The 25,873-nt window shown below is 42.8% G+C and overlaps 1 protein-coding gene across 1 annotated transcript in view; it reads right to left on the bottom strand.

Annotated features, from left to right (window-relative positions):
* rims2b (regulating synaptic membrane exocytosis 2b) overlaps positions 1-25,873 on the bottom strand; it is a 217,864-nt gene that overhangs the window by 139,800 nt on the left and 52,191 nt on the right. Inside the window, exons 4-9 of the mRNA XM_052471751.1 lie at positions 16,203-16,302; positions 15,526-15,649; positions 10,172-10,218; positions 7,343-7,452; positions 2,325-2,455; positions 792-963 (exon numbers count right to left, since the gene is read on the bottom strand). Coding sequence (XP_052327711.1) covers positions 792-963; positions 2,325-2,455; positions 7,343-7,452; positions 10,172-10,218; positions 15,526-15,649; positions 16,203-16,302 — 684 coding nt within the window. The remainder of the gene's footprint in view (positions 1-791; positions 964-2,324; positions 2,456-7,342; positions 7,453-10,171; positions 10,219-15,525; positions 15,650-16,202; positions 16,303-25,873) is intronic.

The following is a 25,873-nucleotide window of genomic DNA, read 5'->3' as shown; positions in this document are numbered from 1 at the left end:
ATGGTGTGTTATATTGTGCTGTGTTTATTATGGTGTGTTATATTATGCTGTGTTATATTATGCTGTGTTATATTGTGCTGTGTTTATTATGGTGTGTTATATTATGCTGTGTTATATTATGCTGTGTTATATTGTGCTGTGTTATATTATGGTGTGTTATATTATGCTGTGTTATATTATGCTGTGTTATATTGTGCTGGGTTATATTGTGCTGTGTTATATTATGCTGTGTTGTATTATGCTGTGTTATATTATGCTGTGTTGTATTGTGCTGTGTTATATTATGCTGTGTTATATTATGCTGTGTTATATTGTGCTGTGTTATATTATGCTGTGTTGTATTATGCTGTGTGTCACGTTCATTATAAAGATCGGACCAAGGCGCATTGTGGTATGCGTACATTCTTATTTATTTAAAGAATGAACACTGAACAAACTAACAAAATAACAAAGCGAAATGTGAAGCTATACAAACGAGTGCTGACAGGCAACTTCACAAAGACAAGATCCCAAAAACACCAAAGGGCAATGGCTACTTAAATATGATCCCCAATCAGAGACAACAATAGCTGTCTCTGATTGGGAACCATATCAGGCAAACATAGGATTACAAAAAACCCTAGGTCTGCTAAATCCTAGACAATACAAAACTAGCATACCCACCCTAGTCACACCCTGACCTAACCAAAATAATAAAGAAAACAGAGATATCTCAGGTCAGGGCGTAACACTGTGTTGTGTTGTGTAATGTTGTGTTATGTAATATTAAGTCATTGTGTAATGTATCTTACCCCTCCCATGAATTCACTCTCCTCCTCTCTGACCCTGGCCTGGTCCCACAGAGTGATCTCCAGCATGCGCTCTCTAAACTCCCTCCAGTGGACAGGCATGTACATGAACGTCTGGTTCCATTTAGGCTCCAGGGACTTCTTCACCGTTTTCGTTCTCCTTTTGCTTTTGTCACTAGAAGGAAGGATACAATATCCATTAAGATGATGGTTTAGGGCAGTAACACAGCGTTGGTATGCGACAGTAATGCAAACATGGTATAAGACAGTAATAAACCATGGTATAAGACAGACAGTAATACAACCATGGTATAAGACAGGAATACAACCATGATATAAGACAGACAGTAATAAAACCATGGTATAAGACAGTAATACAACCATGGTATTAGACAGACAGTAATACAACCATGGTATAAGACAGACAGTAATACAACCATGGTATAAGACAGACAGTAATACAACCATGGTAGAAGACAGATATACAACCATGGTATAAGACAGTAATACAACCATGGTATAAGACATACAGTAATACAACCATGGTATAAGACAGACAGTAATACAACCATGGTATAAGACAGTAATACAACCATGGTATAAGACAGTAATACAACCATGGTATAAGACAGACAGTAATACAACCATGGTATAAGACAGACAGTAATACAACCATGGTATAAGACAGTAATACAACCATGGTATAAGACAGACAGTAATACAACCATGGTATAAGACAGACAGTAATACAACCATGGTATAAGACAGACAGTAATACAACCATGGTATAAGACAGACAGTAATACAACCATGGTATAAGACAGTAATACAACCATGGTATAAGACAGACAGTAATACAACCATGGTATAAGACAGACAGTAATACAACCATGGTATGAGACAGTAATACAACCATGGTATAAGACAGACAGTAATACAACCATGGTATAAGACAGACAGTAATACAACCATGGTATGAGACAGTAATACAACCATGGTATAAGACAGACAGTAATACAACCATGGTTTAAGACAGACAGTAATACAGCCATGGTATAAGACATACAGTAATACAACCATGGTATAAGACAGACAGTAATACAACCATGGTATAAGACAGACAGTAATAAACCATGGTATAAGACAGACAGTTATACAGCCATGGTATAAGACATACAGTAATACAACCATGGTATAAGACAGTAATACAACCATGGTATAAGACAGTAATACAACCATGGTATAAGACAGTAATACAACCATGGTATAAGACAGTAATACAACCATGGTATAAGACAGACAGTAATACAACCATGGTATAAGACAGACAGTAATACAACCATGGTATAAGACAGACAGTAATAAACCATGGTATAAGACAGACAGTTATACAGCCATGGTATAAGACATACAGTAATACAACCATGGTATAAGACAGTAATACAACCATGGTATAAGACAGTAATACAACCATGGTATAAGACAGTAATACAACCATGGTATAAAACATAAACATGGAATGATGTTGATTCCTACCTTCTGTCGGGGAGGAGGTATATTTTAACATAGGGGTTCCTGGGCCGGCCGTCTTCCCTTGAAGGAAATTCTTTAGCTCCCAGGATGGTGACTATGAGCTGGTGACCCACCTTGTCGTACCACAGTTTGACCTGGAGGGAGAGTAGAGTTGTGTTATTATGAGGTGATGAACTCTGATGTATTTGGAGGGTCTAACATTAAAGCATAGCATATAGCAGTCTAGTAATACAGCACAGCAGTAGCTAATATGTATTTTAGTAAGAGTTTATTAGATGCCAATGTCTGGAAGCCATATCATGCATATAGACACAGGTGGTGGTTTCAAAGACTGATGTTGATGTTTTATTTGCAAACAAAAGATAAGTGATGGAAAACTATTCAAAATGCTTTATTCAGATTTCAAACTAATAAGAACATGCTTTGAAACTATTTAAAACTCAAATGAAAATGCTTTGCTCTTTTTTTGCAAAACAAAATATGGTCAAGTGAAACAATTATCTAAGATTGAAAACATTATTTGCACAACTGAGAGGCTCCCTTACAAAACAACATTTAATGCTGCAAACTTACCACAAGTTCGTGGCAAATTTGCTGCAAACTAAATAGTGTGCTACAAAATGTTGTTGAAGTTTGCAAATGTTTGCCACTGGTGGTGAATCTGTGGCAAACCTTTGGCAACAATAATATTTATTGCCATTAGTGGCAAACAGTTCGCTAGAGTTTTTTTTTCTGGCAGACAATTCTCTCAAGATTCTATTTGAATATCTGGTAAACCTGTGGAAGCAACATTTAACACAAGAAGTTTCTGGTGAACACATGAGTTCCAAGACCAGTAACCATTTACCATTCACCAGTAACCATTTACCATTCACCAGTAACCATTTACCATTCACCAGTAACCATTTACCATTCACCAGTAACCATTTACCATTCACCAGTAACCATTTACCATTCACCAGTAACCATTTACCATTCACCAGTAACCATTTACCATTCACCAGTAACCATTTACCATTCACCAGTAACCATTTACCATTCACCAGTAACCATTTACCATTCACCAGTAACCATTTACCATTCACCAGTAACCATTTACCATTCACCAGTAACCATTTACCATTCACCAGTAACCATTTACCATTCACCAGTAACCATTTACCATTCACCAGTAACCATTTACCATTCACCAGTAACCATTTACCATTCACCAGTAACCATTTACCATTCACCAGTAACCATTTACGACCAATCAAGGGAATTAGAAAAATCTGTTAGAAAATGGAAACAAAGCTGGCTACAGTACCTACCAAAGTTGTCCGGTGAGTGTCTAATTATTAATGAAACTTCCAAATAAACTTGAACATCTTATTAGCTAAAAGCCTATTTAGCAATGTCATGTTTAATAGGATAGAGTGAAACCCATTTTGTTGATACCAGTTTCAATCTGTCAATGCCACTGACTGACTGGCTAGCATTTAGCTAGCTAACATTAGCTATTATATTTTTGCACAATCCATGTGATAGGTAGCTAGCTAACCACTAGCTAACCACTGATTTGCCTTAACACATATTTTTAGCTGAATACGTTGGTGTTTTTTGCTCCAGCAGGTGTATCTCACTGATCATCCCTAAAGCCAACACCTCATTCGGCCGCCTTTCGTTCCAGTACTCTGCTGCCTGTGACTGGAAGGAATTGCAAAATTCGCTGAAGTTGGAGACTTTTATCTCCCTCACCAACTTCAAACATCAGCTATCTGAGCAGCTAACCGATCGCTGCAGCTGTACATAGTCTATTGGTAAATAGCCCACCCATTTTCACCTACCTCATCCCCACAGTTTTTATTTATTTACTTTTCTGCTCTTTTGCACACCAATATCTCAACCTGTACATGATCATCTGATCATTTATCACTCCAGTGTTAATCTGCAATATTGTAATTATTCGCCTACCTCCTCATGCCTTTTGCACACATTGTATATAGACTCCCCTTTTTTTCTACTGTGTTATTGACTTGTTAATTGTTTACTCCATGTGTAACTCTGTGTTGTCTGTTCACACTGCTATGCTTTATCTTGGCCAGGTCGCAGTTGCAAATGAGAACTTGTTCTCAACTAGCCTACCTGGTTAAATAAAGGTGAAATAAAAATAAATAAAATAAATAAAAATACCAATATGCATGTCAATATGCTTGTGTCACGGCTCTCTAGCATCTTAGCTAGCCTAATAGCTAAGGTAGGTAACTAGCTAGCTAAGAACAAAATTTGTCAATTTGACATCAAAGCAAAACTTCATTTTTGCAGATGTATACCCTTCGCCTACCTGTGGTGTTGAAGAGGCTGTTTAGGGAGGTAGATTCATCAACACCCTGGAAATATGTTTGTGGTGCACTACCTCGTAACGCTTTTTTGGAGTGATAAATGATAAAGCAAGTAAATGCATGTATTATTGTAATAAATGTAGCCCATACATTCATTCTTTGTAACAAATAAAACTGTCGTTACTTTAAACTAGTAGCTAGCTCATCTTGATCATGAGTTGTTCCTTCTGTCTTTCTAGAAGCAATCAGTTACAAGGCAAAAAGACAGATTCAGGCCTTCCATCAAACTGAGGACAGAGTTCAGCAGACAGGTCAAGTCTTCTTGCATGCACAGCTTTGAGATGTAAGTTACACTCTAAAATGCTGTGTTGTTTGGATGACCCAATTGCTGGGTTGCAGGCATTGGGTCAATAGTTATGTTGTTTTCTGTAACTACAGCCAGGTTGGGCTATGGATATTTCACCGAGCCAATGGGTTAATTCTCCCGCTACCAGCACGTGAAGTCCACTACAATACTTATAAGTATTCTAGTTCTCATGTGACTGACGAGTGGAAAACGGCTAACATTATTTCAACAGACTAATAGTCTTTTGGCTGACTGAAAACTGAAAATGGTAAGTAACAAACGTTACGAATTCTGAATTTGACGGTCATTCAGGTTAAATAGGTTGTCCTCAAGCTAGCTAATGTTAGCTTGAGTGTTAGCTAGCTAATGACCGTAAGCTAGGTAGCCATGTTCTGTGCTAATATCTCTGGCTGTGGTACCATTAGCTAGCTAGCTAATGTTAGGAAGCACAGTCCTGAGTGTCTCATTCCAATGCTAATATACTCCTAAGGCACTATTTATAACTCTGTTAAATTTACTTTTAATATGTTTTTTAGTGTATTTGTGCCGACAGTTCAGTATGTGGCATGTTTGCCTTTAGTTCACCTACTGAAGCGTGTTCTGGTACACTTTCATTCCATCACAACAATTTATTTTAAATACAAAGGTTACATTTTGGGGATTGTGAAAAGTGCTTTATGAACAAAATACAGTTATTAAGTAATGAGTCCATGTCCTTCGTAGAGTCACCTTCAAAAGTAATATTTTACACTTGTTCTGTGTAACAATGTTTTAACCCAAAGGTAGACCATTATTGTATGGCAAACCGGCATGGTGTGTGTGATGTCACCTAAGATAGCTGAAGTGTGTCAGTGAATGTGAATATCTATTGACTAGCTCTGGCAGTGTCTGATAGACAGATCTGTGTTAATACCCTTTAAGACAGACAGTGTCATCGGCACGTATGCTTTGTTTTTCTCAGATTTCAATCTGTGTGTACATGAAGTTTAGCTTTAGTCTGATGTTTGGACTGTTTGATTCATGAAATAATATAAATAAATTCTAACAATCAATCCTATCTTATGTTTTTTATCTTGTCAAATAAAACATACTTAGACAATAGGGCTTTGTTTCAATGTGCTATTAAAAATGTGCTTATTCTAAAATATATATATTTTTAAACCTCATTAACCTACAGACAATACCCAATAATGACAATGCAAAAACAGGTTTTTATAAAAAAAACAGAAATATTGCATTTACATTAGTATTCAGACTCTTTACTCAAAACATTCAGCAGGTCCAGCAGGTATATCTCACTGGTCATCCCCAAAGCTAACACCTCCTTTGGCCGCCTTTCCTTCCAGTTCTCTGCTGCCAGTGACTGGAACAAATTACAAAAATTGCTGAAGCTGGAGAATTACATTTCCCTCACTAACTTTAAACATCAGCTATCTGAGCAGCTAACTGATCGCTGCAGCTGTATATAGTCCATCTGGAAATAGCCCACCCAATCTACCTACCTCATCCCCATATTGTTTTTATTTACTTTGCTGCTCTTTTGCACACTAGTATCACTACTTACACACCATCATCTGCTCATCATCATCTGCTCTTCTTTCACTCCAGTGTTAATCTGCTAAATTGTAATTACTTTTCTACTATGGCCTGTTTATTGCCATACCTCCTCATGCCATTTGCACACACTGTATGTAGACTTTATTTTTTTCTATTGTGTTATTGACTGTACGCTTGTTTATTCCATGTGTAACTCTGTGTTGTTGTTTCTGTCGCACTGCTTTGCTTTATCTTGGCCAGGTCGCAGTTGTAAATGAGAACTTGTTCTCAACTAGCTTACCTGGTTATATAAATGTGAAATAAAAAAATTAAGATGGGAACCAAACCAGTCCAGTATTCTCTCAATAACATACGTAGATGGGAACCAAACCAGCCCTTATTCTCTCAATAACATACGTAGATGGGAACCAAACCAGTCCAGTATTCTCTCAATAACATACGTAGATGGGAACCAAACCAGTCCAGTATTCTCTCAATAACATACGTAGATGGGAACCAAACCAGTCCAGTATTCTCTCAATAACATACGTAGATGGGAACCAAACCAGCCCTTATTCTCTCAATAACTTATAGAAAAGGGAACCAAATATCTTTGAAACTTAGGACAGTGTCTATTGATTTAGATCAGTCAAATGACAGATAGCACATTGTTGTTCCTCCACCCATAAGGCCCCTCATCCTCATTAACTAGCTTAAACCTTAACGAGAACAGCATTAACTAATTAAGAGATCCAACCAATCCCCTTAGTGAGTGATAATAATTGGCCACAGAGCAGCAGTACATCGTGGCTACTTACTGAGACGTGTCCAGACAGGCACTGTGGGGAGTAGCGGAGCATCCCGGGACTCATGGGGGAAGTGACGGATATTGCTCGACCCATCTTCTGGGATTCAAATAAACTCGAATCTGCAGACACAAGCAAATATGTGTTATTTTCACTTAAAGGTTAAGGTGTGTAGGGGCTTGTTTTCTTTCAATCATTGTGTTATTTTTACATAAAGGTTCAGGTGTGTAGGGGCTTTTTCATTTCTATATAATTTATCTTTGTTTCATAGTATAGTTTATTTAATTTTTATTTAGCAAAGTCACATGTTTTCTTAATTTACAGTATGTTTGCCAATCAGCTGGGCTACCAGACGTATTTGCCATACCTTTGCCTCATCCCACTCAACCATACCATTTTTCAATTCCTCATCAATCCAAGGGGTATTAACAGTTTTTACAGTAATTTTCTTAATGGGTGCATGTTTATTAGTAACTGAAATAAGCAATTTCATAAATGTGTGAAGTGCAGCATCTGGTTGCTCCTCATTACACACCACAGGCAAACAAATATTATTTACATCATCAACATATGAATCAGTACAAAACTTATGACCTCTTATACACTATATTCGGCCCAGCATTTGGAACTGTGGTTTTCCTAGATATGGCTATATTATTGTGATCACTACATTCCATGGATCTGGATACTGCTTCAATGCAAATTTCGGCAGCATTAGTAAAGATGTGATCAATACATGATTTCATTCTTGTACTGTTTGTAACTACCCTGGTAGATTGACTGACAACCTGAACCAGGTTGCAGGCACTGATGAGAGCCAGTCAATATTTAAATCACCCAGAAAATGTACTTCTCTGTTGATATCACCTACATTTTCAAGCATTTCACACATATTATCCAGATACTGACTGTTACCACTTGGTGGTCTATAGCAGCTTCCCACAAGAATGGGCTTTAGGGGGCCTCCCAAGTTGCGCAATGGTCTAAGACTGTGCCACTAGAAATTCTTGGTTCGAGTCCAGGCTCTGTCGCAGCCGGCTGTGACCGGGAGACCCATGGGGCGGCGCACAATTGGCCCAGCGTCGTCCGGGTTAGGGGAGGGTTTGGCCGGCAGGGATGTCCCATCGGGCACTAGCGACTCCTGTTGCGGGGCAGGCACAATGCACACTGACACGGTCGCCAAGTGTACAGTGTTTCCTCCGACACATTGGTGCGGCTGGATTCCGGGTTAAATGGGCATTGTGCGGCTTGGTTGGGTTGTGTTTTGGAGGACGCATGGCTTTCGACCTTCACCTCTCCCGAGTCCTTACGGGAGTTGCAGCGATGACACAAGACTGCAACTACCAATTGGGGAGGAAAAAGGGGTGAAAATACAAAAAAAAGAATAGGCTTTAGGTGAGGCAGATGAACCTGTAGCCATATTACTTCAACAGTTGTAACAGTGTACGCTGAGAGTCGAGAAGCGAGTTCAGGGAGTGAATACATTTAATAAATAAACGAACATGAACAAAAGAAGAAACACAAACAGCGCACCGACATGAAAAAGATATACAGAAACAATAACGACTGAGGAAGGAACCAAAGAGAGTGACATAAATAGATGTAGTCCAGGTGAGTGTCAATAAGCGCTGGTGTGTGTGACGATGAGGCCAGAGAGGGAGTATACGTGACAGTACCCTCTCACTCCGCAGGACGCCGACAACAGGGACGATCCCAGGGATAAGGAGTGGAACGGCCACCTCTGCTGAAACGCAGGAACCTGTCAAGCCGGCTGGGGCATGGGAGCCCGGCGACCTAGAGTGCCGAAGAAGGAGCAGCACACCCTCTCCGACGCGAGGCTCCAGTCGCAGGACGCCGACCAGAGGGACGTTCCCGGGGATCAGAGAGGACCATTGGGCTCCGTAGAGGCAAAGGAACCTGACGAGCAGCCTTAAGTGCCGGAGCCTGGCAAGCCAGCTGTGGCTGGGGAGCTGGGGAGCCTGCCGAGCCTACCGAGTTTTGAAACCTGACAAGCTATCTGCGGCACCCTCGGTAGACTTGGCAACAGACGCTTGACCTGCCAACCGAGTCTTGACACCCCGATGTACCGGCTTAGACATGAAAGCCTACAGAGACGGCTGAGGCATCCTTGGTTGCTCTGGCAGTGGAACCCAGACCCAACGTCACTTCCAACACGAAAACTAAAAACATGCTTCCCTTTGGTGAGGCGTTATTTTGTAAAGCTGTACACTGAGAGTTGGGAAGAAACAGCGACATGAAACAGATACAGAAACAATAACGCCTGGGGAAGGAACCAAATGGAGTGACATGAATAGATGGAGTCCAGGTGAGTGTCAATAAGCGCTGGTGCGTGTGACGATGGTGACAGGTGTGCGTAATAATCAGCAGTCTGGTGACCTAGAGGCCAGAGAGGGAGTACACGTGAGAACATTATTTAACATTAGATTGTCTCTAAGCTTTAAAGGAATGTGGTTCTTTATATAGACCGCAACACCGCCCCCGTTGGCATTTCTGTCTTTTCTGTAAATGTTATAACCTTGTATTGCTACCACTGTATCATCAAAGGTATAGTCAAGGTGAGTTTCAGCGATAGTCTGAATATGCATGTTATTTGTTATAAGCAAGTTATTATTTTTAGCACTTTTCTGGGTTGCTTGATTGTTTTTAATGCTTTCCTGTGAAGCGTATCAGAAGTAGACTTGATAGTGCAGGGTGAGCTGCACAAAGTGGTCTTCCTACTAGGGCAGATTGCCTCAGATTTCTTTGAATCATTGTGTGATTTAGTAAAAGCTAAGAGCATTATTGATGTCGTGATAATGAATGTATGATGTCACCACTCACTTGATTCAAGTTGTCCATGTGTGCTCTCTGAGATACTGGGAGAATCTCTGGGAAATAAACAGAACCCCAACATTATGAAGCAAGAGACATCTTCGCAGATACAATACTGTTAGTGCCCTATCTCTAGTCAAATATGGGTCACCTGTTTATGTTTATTCAGAGGGTCCAGGGGGGAATTGTTCTAATGAAGCTTGGTTGTTATCTTTGGAGCTGAGGGACTGAAGCTGGGATGTTACCTGTGGAGCTAATGGAATGAAACTTGTATGTTATCTGTGAAGCTGAGGGACTGAAGCTGGGATGTTATCTGTGGAGCTGAGGGACTGAAGCTGGGATGTTATCTGTGGAGCTGAGGGACTGAAGCTGGGATGTTATCTGTGGAGCTGAGGGACTGAAGCTGGGATGTTATCTGTGGAGCTGAGGGACTGAAGCTGGGATGTTATCTGTGGAGCTGAGGGACTGAAGCTGGGATGTTATCTATGGAGCTAATGGAATGAAACTTGTATGTTATCTGTGGAGCTGAGGGACTGAAGCTGGGATGTTATCTGTGGACTGAGGGACTGAAGCTGGGATGTTACCTGTGGAGCTAATGGAATGAATATTGGATGATATCTGTGGTGCTAAAGGACTGAAGCTGGGATGTTACCTGTGGTGCTAAAGGACTGAAGCTGGGATGTTACCTGTGGAGCTAATGGAATGAAACTTGTATGTTATCTGTGGAGCTAATGGACTGAAGCTTGGATGTTATCTGTGTAGCTAATGGAATGAATATTGGATGATATCTGTGGAGCTGAGGGACTGAAGCTTGGATGTTATCTGTGTAGCTAATGGAATGAATATTGGATGATATCTGTGGAGCTGAGGGACTGAAACTGGGATGTTATTTCTGGAGCTAATGGAATGAATCTGGGATGTTATCTCTGCAGCAGAGGGAGGGATGCTGCAATGTTACCTGTGGAGCTAATGAACTGAAGCTGTGATGTTATCTGTGGAGCTGAGGCACTGAAGCTGGGATGTTATCTGTGGAGCTGAGGGACTGAATCTGGGATGTTATCTGTAGATCTAATGGACTGAAGCTGGGATGTTATCAGTGGAGCTGTGCAACTGAAGCTTGGTTGTTATCTGTGAAGCTGAGGGACTGAAGCTGGGATGTTATATGTGGAGCTGAGGTACTGTAGCTTGGATGTTATTTGTGGAGCCGAGGGACTGAAGCTGGGATTTTATCTCTGGTGCTGAAAGACTGAAGCTGGAATGTCATCTGTGGAGCTTAGGGACTGAAGCTGGGATGTTATCTGTGGTGCTAAAAGACTGAAGCTGGGATGTTATCTGTGGAGCTTAGGGACTGAAGCTGGGATGTAATCTGTGGATCTGAAAGACTGAAGCTGGGATGTTATCTGTGGAGCTGAGGGACTGAAATGGGATGTCATCTGTGGAGCTGAGGAACTGAAGCTGGGGTGTCATTTGTGGAGATGAAAGTCTGAAGCTGGGATGTTATCTGTGGATCTGAAAGACTGAAGCTGGGGTGTCATTTGTGGAGCTGAAAGTCTGAAGCTGGGATGTTATCTGTGGATCTGAAAGACTGAAGCTGGGATGTTACCTATGGAGCTGGGGGACTGAAGCTGGGATGTTATCTGTGGATCTGAATGACTGAAGCTGGGATGTTATCTGTGGATCTGAAAGACTGAAGCTGGGATGTTACCTATGGAGCTGGGGGACTGAAGCTGGGATGTTATCTGTGGTGCTGAAAGACTGAAGCTGGGATGTTATCTGTGGAGCTGAGGGACTGAAGCTGGGATGTTATTTCTGGAGCTGAGGGACTGAAGATGTGATGTTGTCTGTGAAGCCCGAGGGACTGAAGATGGAATGTTATTTGTGGATCTGAATGACTGAAGCTGGGATGTTATCTGTGGAGCTGAGGGACTGAAGCTGGGATGTTATCTGTGGAGCTGTGGGACTGAAGCTGGCATGTTATCTGTAGAGCTGAAGGACTGAAGCTGGAATGTCATCTCTGGAGCTGAACGACTAAAACTGGGATGTTATCTGTGGAGATGAGGGACTGAAGCTGGGATGTTATCTCTGGTGCTGAAAGACTGAAGCTGGTATGTTATCTGTGGAGCTGAATCACTGAAGCTGGGATGTTATCCGTGGAGCTGTGGGACTGAACCTGGGATGTTATCTCTGGAGATGAGGGACTGAAAGCTGGGATGTTATCTGTGGAGCTGTGGGACTGAAGCTGGGATGTTATCTGTGGAGCTGAGGGACTGAAGCTGGGATGTTATCTTTGGAACTGAGGGACTGAAGCTGGGATGTTATCTCTGGTGCTGAAAGACTGAAGCTGGGATGTTATCTGTGGAGCTGAATCACTGAAGCTGGGATGTTATCCGTGGAGCTGAGGGACTGAAGCTGGGATGTTATCTGTGGAGCTGAGGGACTGAAAGCTGGGATGTTATCTGTGGAGCTGTGGGACTGAAGCTGGGATGTTATCTGTGGAGCTGAGGGACTGAAGCTGGGATGTTATCTTTGGAACTGAGGGACTGAAGCTGGGATGTTATCTCTGGTGCTGAAGGACTGAAGCTGGGATGTTATCTGTGGAGCTGTGGGACTGAAGCTGGGATGTTATCTGTGGAGCTGAGGGACTGAAGCTGGGATGTTATCTCTGGAGCTGAAGGGACTGAAGCTGGGACGTGAATGACTGAATGATGTTATCTGTGGAGCTGAAGCGACTGGAGCTGAGACTGAAACTGGGATGTTATCTGTGGGAGGCTGAGCTGTGGGGGACTGAAGCTGGGATGTTATCTGTGGAGCTGAAATGTTATCTGTGGAGCTGAAACTGTGATGTTATCTGTAGAGCTGTGGGACTGAAGCTGGGATGTTATCTGTGGAGCTGAGGGACTGAAGCTGGGATGTTATCTGGGATGTTATCTGGAGCTGACGGACTGAAGCTGGGATGTTATCTGTGGAGCTGTGGGACTGAAGCTGGGATGTTATCTGTGGAGCTGAAGGACTGAAGCTGAAGGGATGTTATCTGTGGAGCTGAGGGACTGAAGCTGGGATGTTATCTGGAGCTGGGGACTGAAGCTGGGATGACTGGAGCTCGGATGAAGCTGGGATGTTATCTGTGGAGCTGAGGGACTGAAGCTGGACTGAGCTGGGATGTTATCTGTGGAGCTGAATGAAGCTGTTAAACAGTGATGTTATCTGTGGAGGTGAGGCACTGAAGCTGAAATGTTATCAGCTGGAGCTGAATGACTGAAACTGGGATGTTATCTGTGGAGCTGACGGACTGACTGATGTTTTCTGTGGAGCTGTGGGTTTTTATCTGTGCATTGAAGCTGCTGGGATGTTACTGAAGCTGGGATGTTATCTGTGGAGCTGTGGGACTGAAGCTGGGATGTTATCTGTGGAGCTGTGGGACTGAAGCTGGGATGTTATCTGTGGAGCTGAGGGACTGAAGCTGGGATGTTATCTGTGGAGCTGTGGGACTGAAGCTGGGATGTTATCTGTGGAGCTGAGGGACTGAAGCTGGGATGTTATCTGTGGAGCTGTGGGACTGAAGCTGGGATGTTATCTGTGGAGCTGAGGGACTGAAGCTGGGATGTTATCTGTGGAGCTGAGCTGGGGTTATCTGAGCTGAGGGACTGAAGCTGGGATGTTATCTGTGGAGCTGAGGGACTGAAGCTGGGATGTTATCTGTGGAGCTGTGGGACTGAAGCTGGGATGTTATCTGTGGAGCTGAGGGACTGAAGCTGGGATGTTATCTGTGGAGCTGAGGGACTGAAGCTGGGATGTTATCTTTGGAGCTGAAGGACGGTGTCATTCAAAACAAGTTTCACAGAGCTATGTAACATATTTTCACAGCTTTCAATGACAGGTACTAATTTTCTGCTTCCAACCTTTATGTAAACCTTTATGTTAACTATCATATCTTGTCAGAGATACCATTAATAAAATTCTCCTGAGACGGGGGAATAAATTGAGTAAACATTTCAATTAGTCAACACCGGTTGTTTACCAAGCATGTAGTGAATACCATTTGATTTGAATATGTATTTATACAGTGCCTTCAGAAAGTATTGACACCCCTTGACTTATTCCTCATGTTGTTATGTTACAGCCTGAATTTAAAATGGATTAAATTGAGATGTTGTGTCACTGTCCTTTACACAATAACCCATAATGTCAAAGTGGAATTAGGTATAATTTATTACAGAGTTTAAAGGCTGTGATAGGAAAACACTGAGGATGGATCAACAACATTGTAGTTACTCCACAATAGTAAACCAAATGGCAGAGTGAAAAGAAGGAAGCCTGTACAGAATAAAGATATTCCAAAACATGCATCCTGTTTGAATAAGGCATCAAAAATGTGGCAAATAAATTAACTTTATGTCCTGAATACAAAGCGTGTTTGGGGCAAAGCCAACTCATCACTGACTACCACTCCTCATATTTTCAAGCATGGTGGTGGCTACATCGTGTTATGGGTATGCTTGTTATCGGCAAGGATTAGGGAATGTTTTGGGGAAAAAATACCATTTAATAGAGTTAAGCAAATAAAAAATGCATAACCTGGTTCAGTCTGCTTTCCAACAGACACTGGGAGATTAATTCAGACACGGGAGTTGCTTACAAACTTGCATAGTTAAAAAAATATATATATTATTTATTTTACCTAGACAAGTCAGTTAAGAACAAACTCTTATTTTCAACGACGGCTTAGGAACAGTGGGTTAACTGCCTGTTCAGGGACAGATTTGTACCTTGTCAGCTTGGGGATTTGAACTTGCAACCTTTCAGTTACTAATCCAACGTTCTAACCACTAGGCTACCCTGCCGCCCCAATAAAGGTTAAATAAATGTGTAATTTAAATAAAGATGACATTGACTGTTCCTGAGTGGCCTAGTTCGAGTTTTCACTTAAATTGGCTTGAAAAATCTATGGCAAGACCTGGAAATGGTTGTCTACCGATGATCAACAACCAACTTGACATAGCTTGAAGAATTTAAAAAAGAACCATGTGCAAACATTGTACAAACCAGGTGTGTAAAGCTCTTACCCAAAAAGACTCACAGCAATAATCGCTGCCAAAGGTGATTCTAAAACAAGTTTTCACTTTATAATTATGTGATATTGTGTGTAGATGGGTGAGAAAAGGAAACATATTTAATCCATTTTAAATTAAAGCTGTAACACAACAAAATGAATACTTTCGGAAGGCACTGTACAACTCCACAAGTCATTAAGGGCGTACAGGGGTAGTGCAAAACCAAGCTGGGAGTCACACATCCTAAGACTAAGTACATGTATTCACAACTTGAAAGGTCATTTTCCATAGTTGTGTTAGAACTGAACTCACCGTATGGGACGGGACACAACCAGCTCCACTTGGGGGTCTGGCTTTGATTCTAGAATGACATTATAAACTTCCTTGAATGTTGCTCCTTGTAGGACCCTCCCATTCCATTCAAGAACCTGATCTCCTGAAGAGAGAGAGAGGATCCGTTAACACAGAGCACACTGCAGAAAGAGAGGAGTGACATTAAAATATTCATGCAGTGTACAAATATGATTGAATTTGAGAAGTGTTTATGATGTGTACAAATATGATTGGTCAGACAAGGGTAATGGCAGCTAAAAAGACTCATTGCATCATCAGTATGAGAAGGCGTGTACTCATGACATCATCAGTGGGAGCCAGGGTGTACTCATGACATCGTCAGTATGAGACATTGTGAGAGTGCGTACTCGTGACATCATCATTGTGAGTCAACATGTACTAGTTACATATTTAGAATGAGCCAGTGTCTACTCATGATATCATCAGTGTGAGCCAGTGCCTACTCATGACATCCTCAGTGTGAGCCAGTGCCTACTCATGACATCATCAGTGTGAGCCAGTGTCTACTCATGACATCCTCAGTGTGAGCCAGTGCCTACTCATGACATCCTCAGTGTGAGCCAGTGCCTACTCATGACATCATCAGTGTGAGCCAGTGTGTACTCATGACATCATCAGTGTGAGCAGGTGTGTACCTGGTCGAAGGTGACCAACAGTATCTGCTAGACTTCCTCTCTTCACTTTAGTGATGAAAGCACAAAGTCGACCAGAATCCATCATCTTTCCTCCAACCACCTGTTAGACACAGACATGTTCAGTCATCACTATACATTGTACTCAGTATACATCACTATACATCACTATACATCAGTGGTGTAAAGTACTTAAGTAAAAATACTTTAAAGTACTACTTAAGTCGTTTTTTGGGGTATCTGTACTTTATTGTACATATTTTTACCACCTTTTCCCCCCCCAATTTTGTGGTAGTTACTATCTTGTCTCATCGCTACAACTCCCGTATGGGCTTGTGAGAAACGAAGGTCGAAAGGTCTGAAACACAAACCAATCAAGCTGCACTGCTTCTTAACACGCTTTGGATAAAAGCGTCTGCTAAATGGCATATATTTATCACAGCGTGCATCCAACCCAGAAGCCAGCTGCACCAATGTGTCGGAGGAAACACAGTGCACCTGGCGACCTGTTTAGAGTGCACTGTGCCCGGCCTGCCACGGGAATCGCTAGTGCGCGATGAGACAAGGATATCCCTACCGGCCAAACCCTCCCTCACCCGGACGACGCTAGGCCAATTGTGCATCACCCCATGGACCTCTCGGTTGCGGCCGGCTGCTACAAAGCCTGGGTTCGAACCCAGGGTCTCTGGTGGCAGGGTGGTGCATGCCTTAGGCCACTGCGCCACCAGGGATGACTTTTAATTTTACTTCGCTACAGTCCTAAAGAAAATTATGTACTTTTTACTCCTTACATTTACCTGACACCCAAAAGTACTCGTTACATTTTTAATGCTTAGCAGGACAGGAAAATGGTCCTTATCAAAACAACACATGGTCATCCCTTATGTCTCTGATCTGGCGGAATCACTAAACAGAAATGCATATTTTGTAAATGATGTCTGAGTGATGGAGTGTGCCCCTGGATATCTGTAAATTATGTCTGAGTGATGGAGTGTGCCTCTAGATATCTGTAAATGATGTCTGAGTGATGGAGTGTGTCCCTGGATATCTGTAAATTATGTCTGAGTGTTGGAGTGTGCCCCTGAATATCTGTAAATGATGTCTGAGTGATGGAGTGTGCCCCTGGATATCTGTAAATGATGTCTGAGTGATGGAGTGTGCCCCGGATATCTGTAAATTATGTCTGAGTGATGGAGTGTGCCCCTGAATATCTGTAAATGATGTCTGAGTGATGGAGTGTGCCCCTGGATATCTGTAAATTATGTCTGAGTGATGGAGTGTGCCTCTAGATATCTGTAAATGATGTCTGAGTGATGGAGTGTGTCCCTGGATATCTGTAAATTATGTCTGAGTGATGGAGTGTGCCTCTGGATATCTGTAAATGATGTCTGAGTGTTGGAGTGTGCCCCTGGATATCTGTAAATTATGTCTGAGTGTTGGAGTGTGCCTCTAGATATCTGTAAATTATGTCTGAGTGATGAAGTGTGCCCCTGGATATCTGTAAATGATGTCTGAGTGATGGAGTGTGCCTCTAGATATCTGTAAATTATGTCTGAGTGATGAAGTGTGCCTCTGGATATCTGTAAATGATGTCTGGGTGATGGAGTGTGCCCCTGGATATCTGTAAATGATGTCTGAGTGATGGAGTGTGCCTCTAGATATCTGTAAATTATGTCTGAGTGATGAAGTGTGCCTCTGGATATCTGTAAATTATGTCTGGGTGATGGAGTGTGCCCCTGGATATCTGTAAATTATGTCTGAGTGATGGAGTGTGCCTCTAGATATCTGTAAATGATGTCTGAGTGATGGAGTGTGCCCCTGGATATCTGTAAATTATGTCTGAGTGATGGAGTGTGCCCCTGAATATCTGTAAATGATGTCTGAGTGATGGAGTGTGCCCCTGGATATCTGTAAATTATGTCTGAGTGATGGAGTGTGCCTCTAGATATCTGTAAATGATGTCTGAGTGTTGGAGTGTGCCTCTGGATATCTGTAAATGATGTCTGAGTGTTGGAGTGTGCCTCTGGATATCTGTAAATGATGTCTGAGTGTTGGAGTGTGCCTCTGGATATCTGTAAATTATGTCTGAGTGATGGAGTGTGCCTCTAGATATCTGTAAATTATGTCTGAGTGATGAAGTGTGCCTCTGGATATCTGTAAATTATGTCTGGGTGATGGAGTGTGCCCCTGGATATCTGTAAATTATGTCTGAGTGATGGAGTGTGCCCCTGGATATCTGTAAATGATGTCTGAGTGATGGAGTGTGCTCCTGGATATCTGTAAATGATGTCTGAGTGATGGAGTGTGCCCCTGGATATCTGTAAATGATGTCTGAGTGACAGAGTGTGCCCCTGAATATCTGTAGATGATGTCTGAGTGATGGAGTGTGCCCCTTGATATCTGTAAATGATGTCTGAGTGATGGAGTGTGCCTCTGGATATCTGTAAATGATGTCTGAGTGACGGAGTGTGCCCCTGAATATCTGTAGATGATGTCTGAGTGATGGAGTGTGCTCCTGGATATCTGTAAATGATGTCTGAGTGATGGAGTGTGCCCCTGAATATCTGTAGATGATGTCTGAGTGATGGAGTGTGCTCCTGGATATCTGTAAATGATGTCTGAGTGATGGAGTGTGCTCCTGGATATCTGTAAATGATGTCTGAGTGATGGAGTGTGCTCCTGAATATCTGTAGATGATGTCTGAGTGATGGAGTGTGCCTCTAGATATCTGTAAATTATGTCTGAGTGATGAAGTGTGCCTCTGGATATCTGTAAATTATGTCTGGGTGATGGAGTGTGCCCCTGGATATCTGTAAATTATGTCTGAGTGATGGAGTGTGCCTCTAGATATCTGTAAATGATGTCTGAGTGATGGAGTGTGTCCCTGGATATCTGTAAATTATGTCTGAGTGTTGGAGTGTGCCCCTGAATATCTGTAAATGATGTCTGAGTGATGGAGTGTGCCCCTGGATATCTGTAAATGATGTCTGAGTGATGGAGTGTGCCCCTGGATATCTGTAAATTATGTCTGAGTGATGGAGTGTGCCCCTGAATATCTGTAAATGATGTCTGAGTGATGGAGTGTGCCCCTGGATATCTGTAAATTATGTCTGAGTGATGGAGTGTGCCTCTAGATATCTGTAAATGATGTCTGAGTGTTGGAGTGTGCCTCTGGATATCTGTAAATGATGTCTGAGTGTTGGAGTGTGCCTCTGGATATCTGTAAATGATGTCTGAGTGTTGGAGTGTGCCTCTGGATATCTGTAAATGATGTCTGGGTGATGGAGTGTGCCCCTGGATATCTGTAAATTATGTCTGAGTGATGGAGTGTGCCCCTGGATATCTGTAAATGATGTCTGAGTGATGGAGTGTGCTCCTGGATATCTGTAAATGATGTCTGAGTGACGGAGTGTGCCCCTGAATATATGTAGATGATGTCTGAGTGATGGAGTGTGCCCCTGGATATCTGTAAATGATGTCTGAGGGATGGAGTGTGCCCCTGAATATCTGTAAATGATGTCTGAGTGATGGAGTGTGCTCCTGGATATCTGTAAATGATGTCTGAGTGATGGAGTGTGCTCCTGGATATCTGTAAATGATGTCTGAGTGATGGAGTGTGCTCCTGGATATCTGTAAATGATGTCTGAGTGATGGAGTGTGCCCCTGAATATCTGTAGATGATGTCTGAGTGATGGAGTGTGCTCCTGGATATCTGTAAATGATGTCTGAGTGATGGAGTGTGCCCCTGGATATCTGTAAATGATGTCTGAGTGATGGAGTGTGCCTCTGGATATCTGTAGATGATGTCTGAGTGATGGAGTGTGCTCCTGGATATCTGTAAATGATGTCTGAGTGATGGAGTGCGCCCCTGGATATCTGTAAATGATGTCTGAGTGATGGAGTGTGCCCCTGAATATCTGTAGATGATGTCTGAGTGATGGAGTGTGCCTCTGGATATCTGTAAATTATGTCTGAGGGATGGAGTGTGCCTCTGGATATCTGTAGATGATGTCTGAGTGATGGAGTGTGCCTCTGGATATCTGTAAATTATGTCTAAGTGACGGAGTGTGCCCCTGGATATCTGTAAATGATGTCTGAGGGATGGAGTGTGCCCCTGAATATCTGTAAATGATGTCTAAGTGACGGAGTGTGCCCCTGGATATCTGTAAATGATGTCTGAGGGATGGAGTGTGCCCCTGAATATCTGTAAATTATGTCTGAGTGATGGAGTGTGCCTCTGGATATCTGTAAATGATGTCTGAGTGATGGAGTGTGCCCCTGGATATCTGTAGATGATGTCTGAGTGATGGAGTGTGCCTCTAGATATCTGTAAATGATGTCTGAGGGATGGAGTGTGCCTCTGGATATCTGTAAATGATGTCTGAGTGATGGAGTGTGCCTCTGGATATCTGTAAATTATGTCTAAGTGACGGAGTGTGCCCCTGGATATCTGTAGATGACGTCTGAGTGATGGAGTGTGCCCCTGGATATCTGTAGATGATGTATGAGTGATGGAGTGTGGCCCTGGATATCTGTAAATGATGTCTGAGTGATGGAGTGTGCCCCTGGATATCTGTAAATGATGTCTGAGGGATGGAGTGTGCCCCTGAAAATCTGTAAATGATGTCTGAGGGATGGAGTGTGCCCCTGAATATCTGTAAATGATGTCTGAGGGATGGAGTGTGCCCCTGAATATCTGTAGATGATGTCTGAGTGATGGAGTGTGCTCCTGGATATCTGTAAATGATGTCTGAGTGATGGAGTGTGCCCCTGAATATCTGTAGAGTATGTCTGAGTGATGGAGTGTGCTCCTGGATATCTGTAAATGATGTCTGAGTGATGGAGTGTGCTCCTGGATATCTGTAAATGATGTCTGAGTGATGGAGTGTGCTCCTGGATATCTGTAAATGATGTCTGAGTGATGGAGTGTGCCCCTGAATATCTGTAAATGATGTCTGAGTGATGGAGTGTGCTCCTGGATATCTGTAAATGATGTCTGAGTGATGGAGTGTGCCCCTGGATATCTGTAAATGATGTCTGAGTGATGGAGTGTGCCTCTGGATATCTGTAGATGATGTCTGAGTGATGGAGTGTGCTCCTGGATATCTGTAAATGATGTCTGAGTGATGGAGTGTGCCCCTGGATATCTGTAAATGATGTCTGAGTGATGGAGTGTGCCCCTGGATATCTGTAGATGATGTCTGAGTGATGGAGTGTGCCTCTGGATATCTGTAAATGATGTCTGAGTGATGGAGTGTGCCTCTGGATATCTGTAAATGATGTCTGAGTGATGGAGTGTGCTCCTGGATATCTGTAAATGATGTCTGAGTGATGGAGTGTGCCTCTGGATATCTGTAGATGATGTCTGAGTGATGGAGTGTGCCCCTGGATATCTGTAAATGATGTCTGAGTGATGGAGTGTGCTCCTGGATATCTGTAAATGATGTCTGAGTGATGGAGTGTGCCTCTGGATATCTGTAAATGATGTCTGAGTGATGGAGTGTGCCCCTGGATATCTGTAGATGATGTCTGAGTGATGGAGTGTGCCCCTGGATATCTGTAAATTATGTCTGAGTGATGGAGTGTGCCCCTGGATATCTGTAAATGATGTCTGAGTGATGGAGTGTGCCCCTGGATATCTGTAAATGATGTCTGAGTGATGGAGTGTGCTCCTGGTTATCTGTAGATGATGTCTGAGTGATGGAGTGTGCCTCTAGATATCTGTAAATTATGTCTGAGTGATGGAGTGTGCCTCTGGATATCTGTAAATGATGTCTGAGTGATGGAGTGTGCCCCTGGATATCTGTAAATGATGTCTGAGTGATGGAGTGTGCCCCTGGATATCTGTAAATTATGTCTGAGTGTTGGAATGTGCCCCTGGTTATCTGTAAATTATGTCTGAGTGTTGGAGTGTGCCTCTGGTTATCTGTAGATGACGTCTGAGTGATGGAGTGTGCCCCTGGATATCTGTAGATGATGTATGAGTGATGGAGTGTGCCCCTGGATATCTGTAAATGATGTCTGAGTGATGGAGTGTGCCCCTGGATATCTGTAAATGATGTCTGAGGGATGGAGTGTGCCCCTGAAAATCTGTAAATGATGTCTGAGTGATGGAGTGTGCCCCTGAATATCTGTAAATGATGTCTGAGTGACGGAGTGTGCCCCTGGATATCTGTAAATGATGTCTGAGGGATGGAGTGTGCCCCTGAATGTCTGTAAATGATGTCTGAGTGATGGAGTGTGCCCCTGGATATCTGTAAATGATGTCTGAGTGATGAAGTGTGCCCCTGGATATCTGTAAATTATGTCTTAGGGATGGAGTGTGCCTCTGGATATCTGTAAATGATGTCTGAGTGATGGAGTGTGCCTCTGGATATCTGTAAATTATGTCTAAGTGACGGAGTGTGCCCCTGGATATCTGTAAATGATGTCTGAGGGATGGAGTGTGCCCCTGAATATCTGTAAATGATGTCTAAGTGACGGAGTGTGCCCCTGGATATCTGTAAATGATGTCTGAGGGATGGAGTGTGCCCCTGAATATCTGTAAATTATGTCTGAGTGATGGAGTGTGCCTCTGGATATCTGTAAATGATGTCTGAGTGATGGAGTGTGCCCCTGGATATCTGTAGATGATGTCTGAGTGATGGAGTGTGCCTCTAGATATCTGTAAATGATGTCTGAGGGATGGAGTGTGCCTCTGGATATCTGTAAATGATGTCTGAGTGATGGAGTGTGCCTCTGGATATCTGTAAATTATGTCTAAGTGATGGAGTGTGCCCCTGGATATCTGTAGATGACGTCTGAGTGATGGAGTGTGCCCCTGGATATCTGTAGATGATGTATGAGTGATGGAGTGTGCCCCTGGATATCTGTAAATGATGTCTGAGTGATGGAGTGTGCCCCTGGATATCTGTAAATGATGTCTGAGGGATGGAGTGTGCCCCTGAAAATCTGTAAATGATGTCTGAGGGATGGAGTGTGCCCCTGAATATCTGTAAATGATGTCTGAGGGATGGAGTGTGCCCCTGAATGTCTGTAAATTATGTCTGAGTGATGGAGTGTGCCCCTGGATATCTGTAAATGATGTCTGAGTGATGAAGTGTGCCCCTGGATATCTGTAAATGATGTCTGAGGGATGGAGTGTGCCTCTGGATATCTGTAAATGATGTCTGAGTGATGGAGTGTGCCTCTGGATATCTGTAAATTATGTCTAAGTGACGGAGTGTGCCCCTGGATATCTGTAAATGATGTCTGAGGGATGGAGTGTGCCCCTGAATATCTGTAAATGATGTCTAAGTGACGGAGTGTGCCCCTGGATATCTGTAAATGATGTCTGAGGGATGGAGTGTGCCCCTGAATATCTGTAAATTATGTCTGAGTGATGGAGTGTGCCTCTGGATATCTGTAAATGATGTCTGAGTGATGGAGTGTGCCCCTGGATATCTGTAGATGATGTCTGAGTGATGGAGTGTGCCCCTGGATATCTGTAAATGATGTCTGAGGGATGGAGTGTGCCTCTGGATATCTGTAAATGATGTCTGAGTGATGGAGTGTGCCTCTGGATATCTGTAAATTATGTCTAAGTGACGGAGTGTGCCCCTGGATATCTGTAAATGATGTCTGAGGGATGGAGTGTGCCCCTGAATATCTGTAAATTATGTCTGAGTGATGGAGTGTGCCCCTGGATATCTGTAAATGATGTCTGAGTGATGGAGTGTGCCCCTGGATATCTGTAAATGATGTCTGAGGGATGGAGTGTGCCCCTGAATATCTGTAAATTATGTCTGAGTGATGGAGTGTGCTTCTGGATATCTGTAAAAGATGTCTGAGTGTTGGAGTGTGCTTCTGGATATCTGTAAAAGATGTCTGAGTGATGGAGTGTGCTTCTGGATATCTGTAAATGATGTCTGAGGGATGGAGTGTGCCCCTGAATATCTGTAAATTATGTCTGAGTGATGGAGTGTGCCCCTGGATATCTGTAAATGATGTCTGAGTGATGGAGTGTGCCCCTGGATATCTGTAAATGATGTCTGAGTGATGGAGTGTGCCTCTGGATATCTGTAGATGATGTCTGAGTGATGGAGTGTGCTCCTGGATATCTGTAAATGATGTCTGAGTGATGGAGTGTGCCCCTGGATATCTGTAAATGATGTCTGAGTGATGGAGTGTGCCCCTGGATATCTGTAGATGATGTCTGAGTGATGGAGTGTGCCTCTGGATATCTGTAAATGATGTCTGAGTGATGGAGTGTGCCTCTGGATATCTGTAAATGATGTCTGAGTGATGGAGTGTGCTCCTGGATATCTGTAAATGATGTCTGAGTGATGGAGTGTGCCTCTGGATATCTGTAGATGATGTCTGAGTGATGGAGTGTGCCCCTGGATATCTGTAAATGATGTCTGAGTGATGGAGTGTGCTCCTGGATATCTGTAAATGATGTCTGAGTGATGGAGTGTGCCTCTGGATATCTGTAAATGATGTCGGAGTGATGGAGTGTGCCCCTGGATATCTGTAGATGATGTCTGAGTGATGGAGTGTGCCCCTGGATATCTGTAAATTATGTCTGAGTGATGGAGTGTGCCCCTGGATATCTGTAAATGATGTCTGAGTGATGGAGTGTGCCCCTGGATATCTGTAAATGATGTCTGAGTGATGGAGTGTGCTCCTGGTTATCTGTAGATGATGTCTGAGTGATGGAGTGTGCCTCTAGATATCTGTAAATTATGTCTGAGTGATGGAGTGTGCCTCTGGATATCTGTAAATGATGTCTGAGTTATGTAGTGTGCCCCTGGCTATCTGTAAATGATGTCTGAGTGATGGAGTGTGCCCCTGGATATCTGTAAATGATGTCTGAGTGATGGAGTGTGCCCCTGGATATCTGTAAATTATGTCTGAGTGTTGGATGTGCCCCTGGTTATCTGTAAATTATGTCTGAGTGTTGGAGTGTGCCTCTGGTTATCTGTAGATGACGTCTGAGTGATGGAGTGTGCCCCTGGATATCTGTAGATGATGTATGAGTGATGGAGTGTGCCCCTGGATATCTGTAAATGATGTCTGAGTGATGGAGTGTGCCCCTGGATATCTGTAAATGATGTCTGAGGGATGGAGTGTGCCCCTGAAAATCTGTAAATGATGTCTGAGTGATGGAGTGTGCCCCTGAATATCTGTAAATGATGTCTGAGTGACGGAGTGTGCCCCTGGATATCTGTATATGATGTCTGAGGGATGGAGTGTGCCCCTGAATGTCTGTAAATGATGTCTGAGTGATGGAGTGTGCCCCTGGATATCTGTAAATGATGTCTGAGTGATGAAGTGTGCCCCTGGATATCTGTAAATTATGTCTTAGGGATGGAGTGTGCCTCTGGATATCTGTAAATGATGTCTGAGTGATGGAGTGTGCCTCTGGATATCTGTAAATTATGTCTAGTGACGGAGTGTGCCCCTGGATATCTGTAAATGATGTCTGAGGGATGGAGTGTGCCCCTGAATATCTGTAAATGATGTCTAAGTGACGGAGTGTGCCCCTGGATATCTGTAAATGATGTCTGAGGGATGGAGTGTGCCCCTGAATATCTGTAAATTATGTCTGAGTGATGGAGTGTGCCTCTGGATATCTGTAAATGATGTCTGAGTGATGGAGTGTGCCCCTGGATATCTGTAGATGATGTCTGAGT

Source organism: Oncorhynchus keta, chromosome 19, assembly GCF_023373465.1.
Source record: "Oncorhynchus keta strain PuntledgeMale-10-30-2019 chromosome 19, Oket_V2, whole genome shotgun sequence".
Taxonomy (NCBI): Eukaryota; Metazoa; Chordata; class Actinopteri; order Salmoniformes; family Salmonidae; genus Oncorhynchus; species Oncorhynchus keta.
The sequence above is the reverse complement of the archived record's forward strand: the minus strand, read 5'-3'. Positions and strand labels throughout refer to the sequence as shown.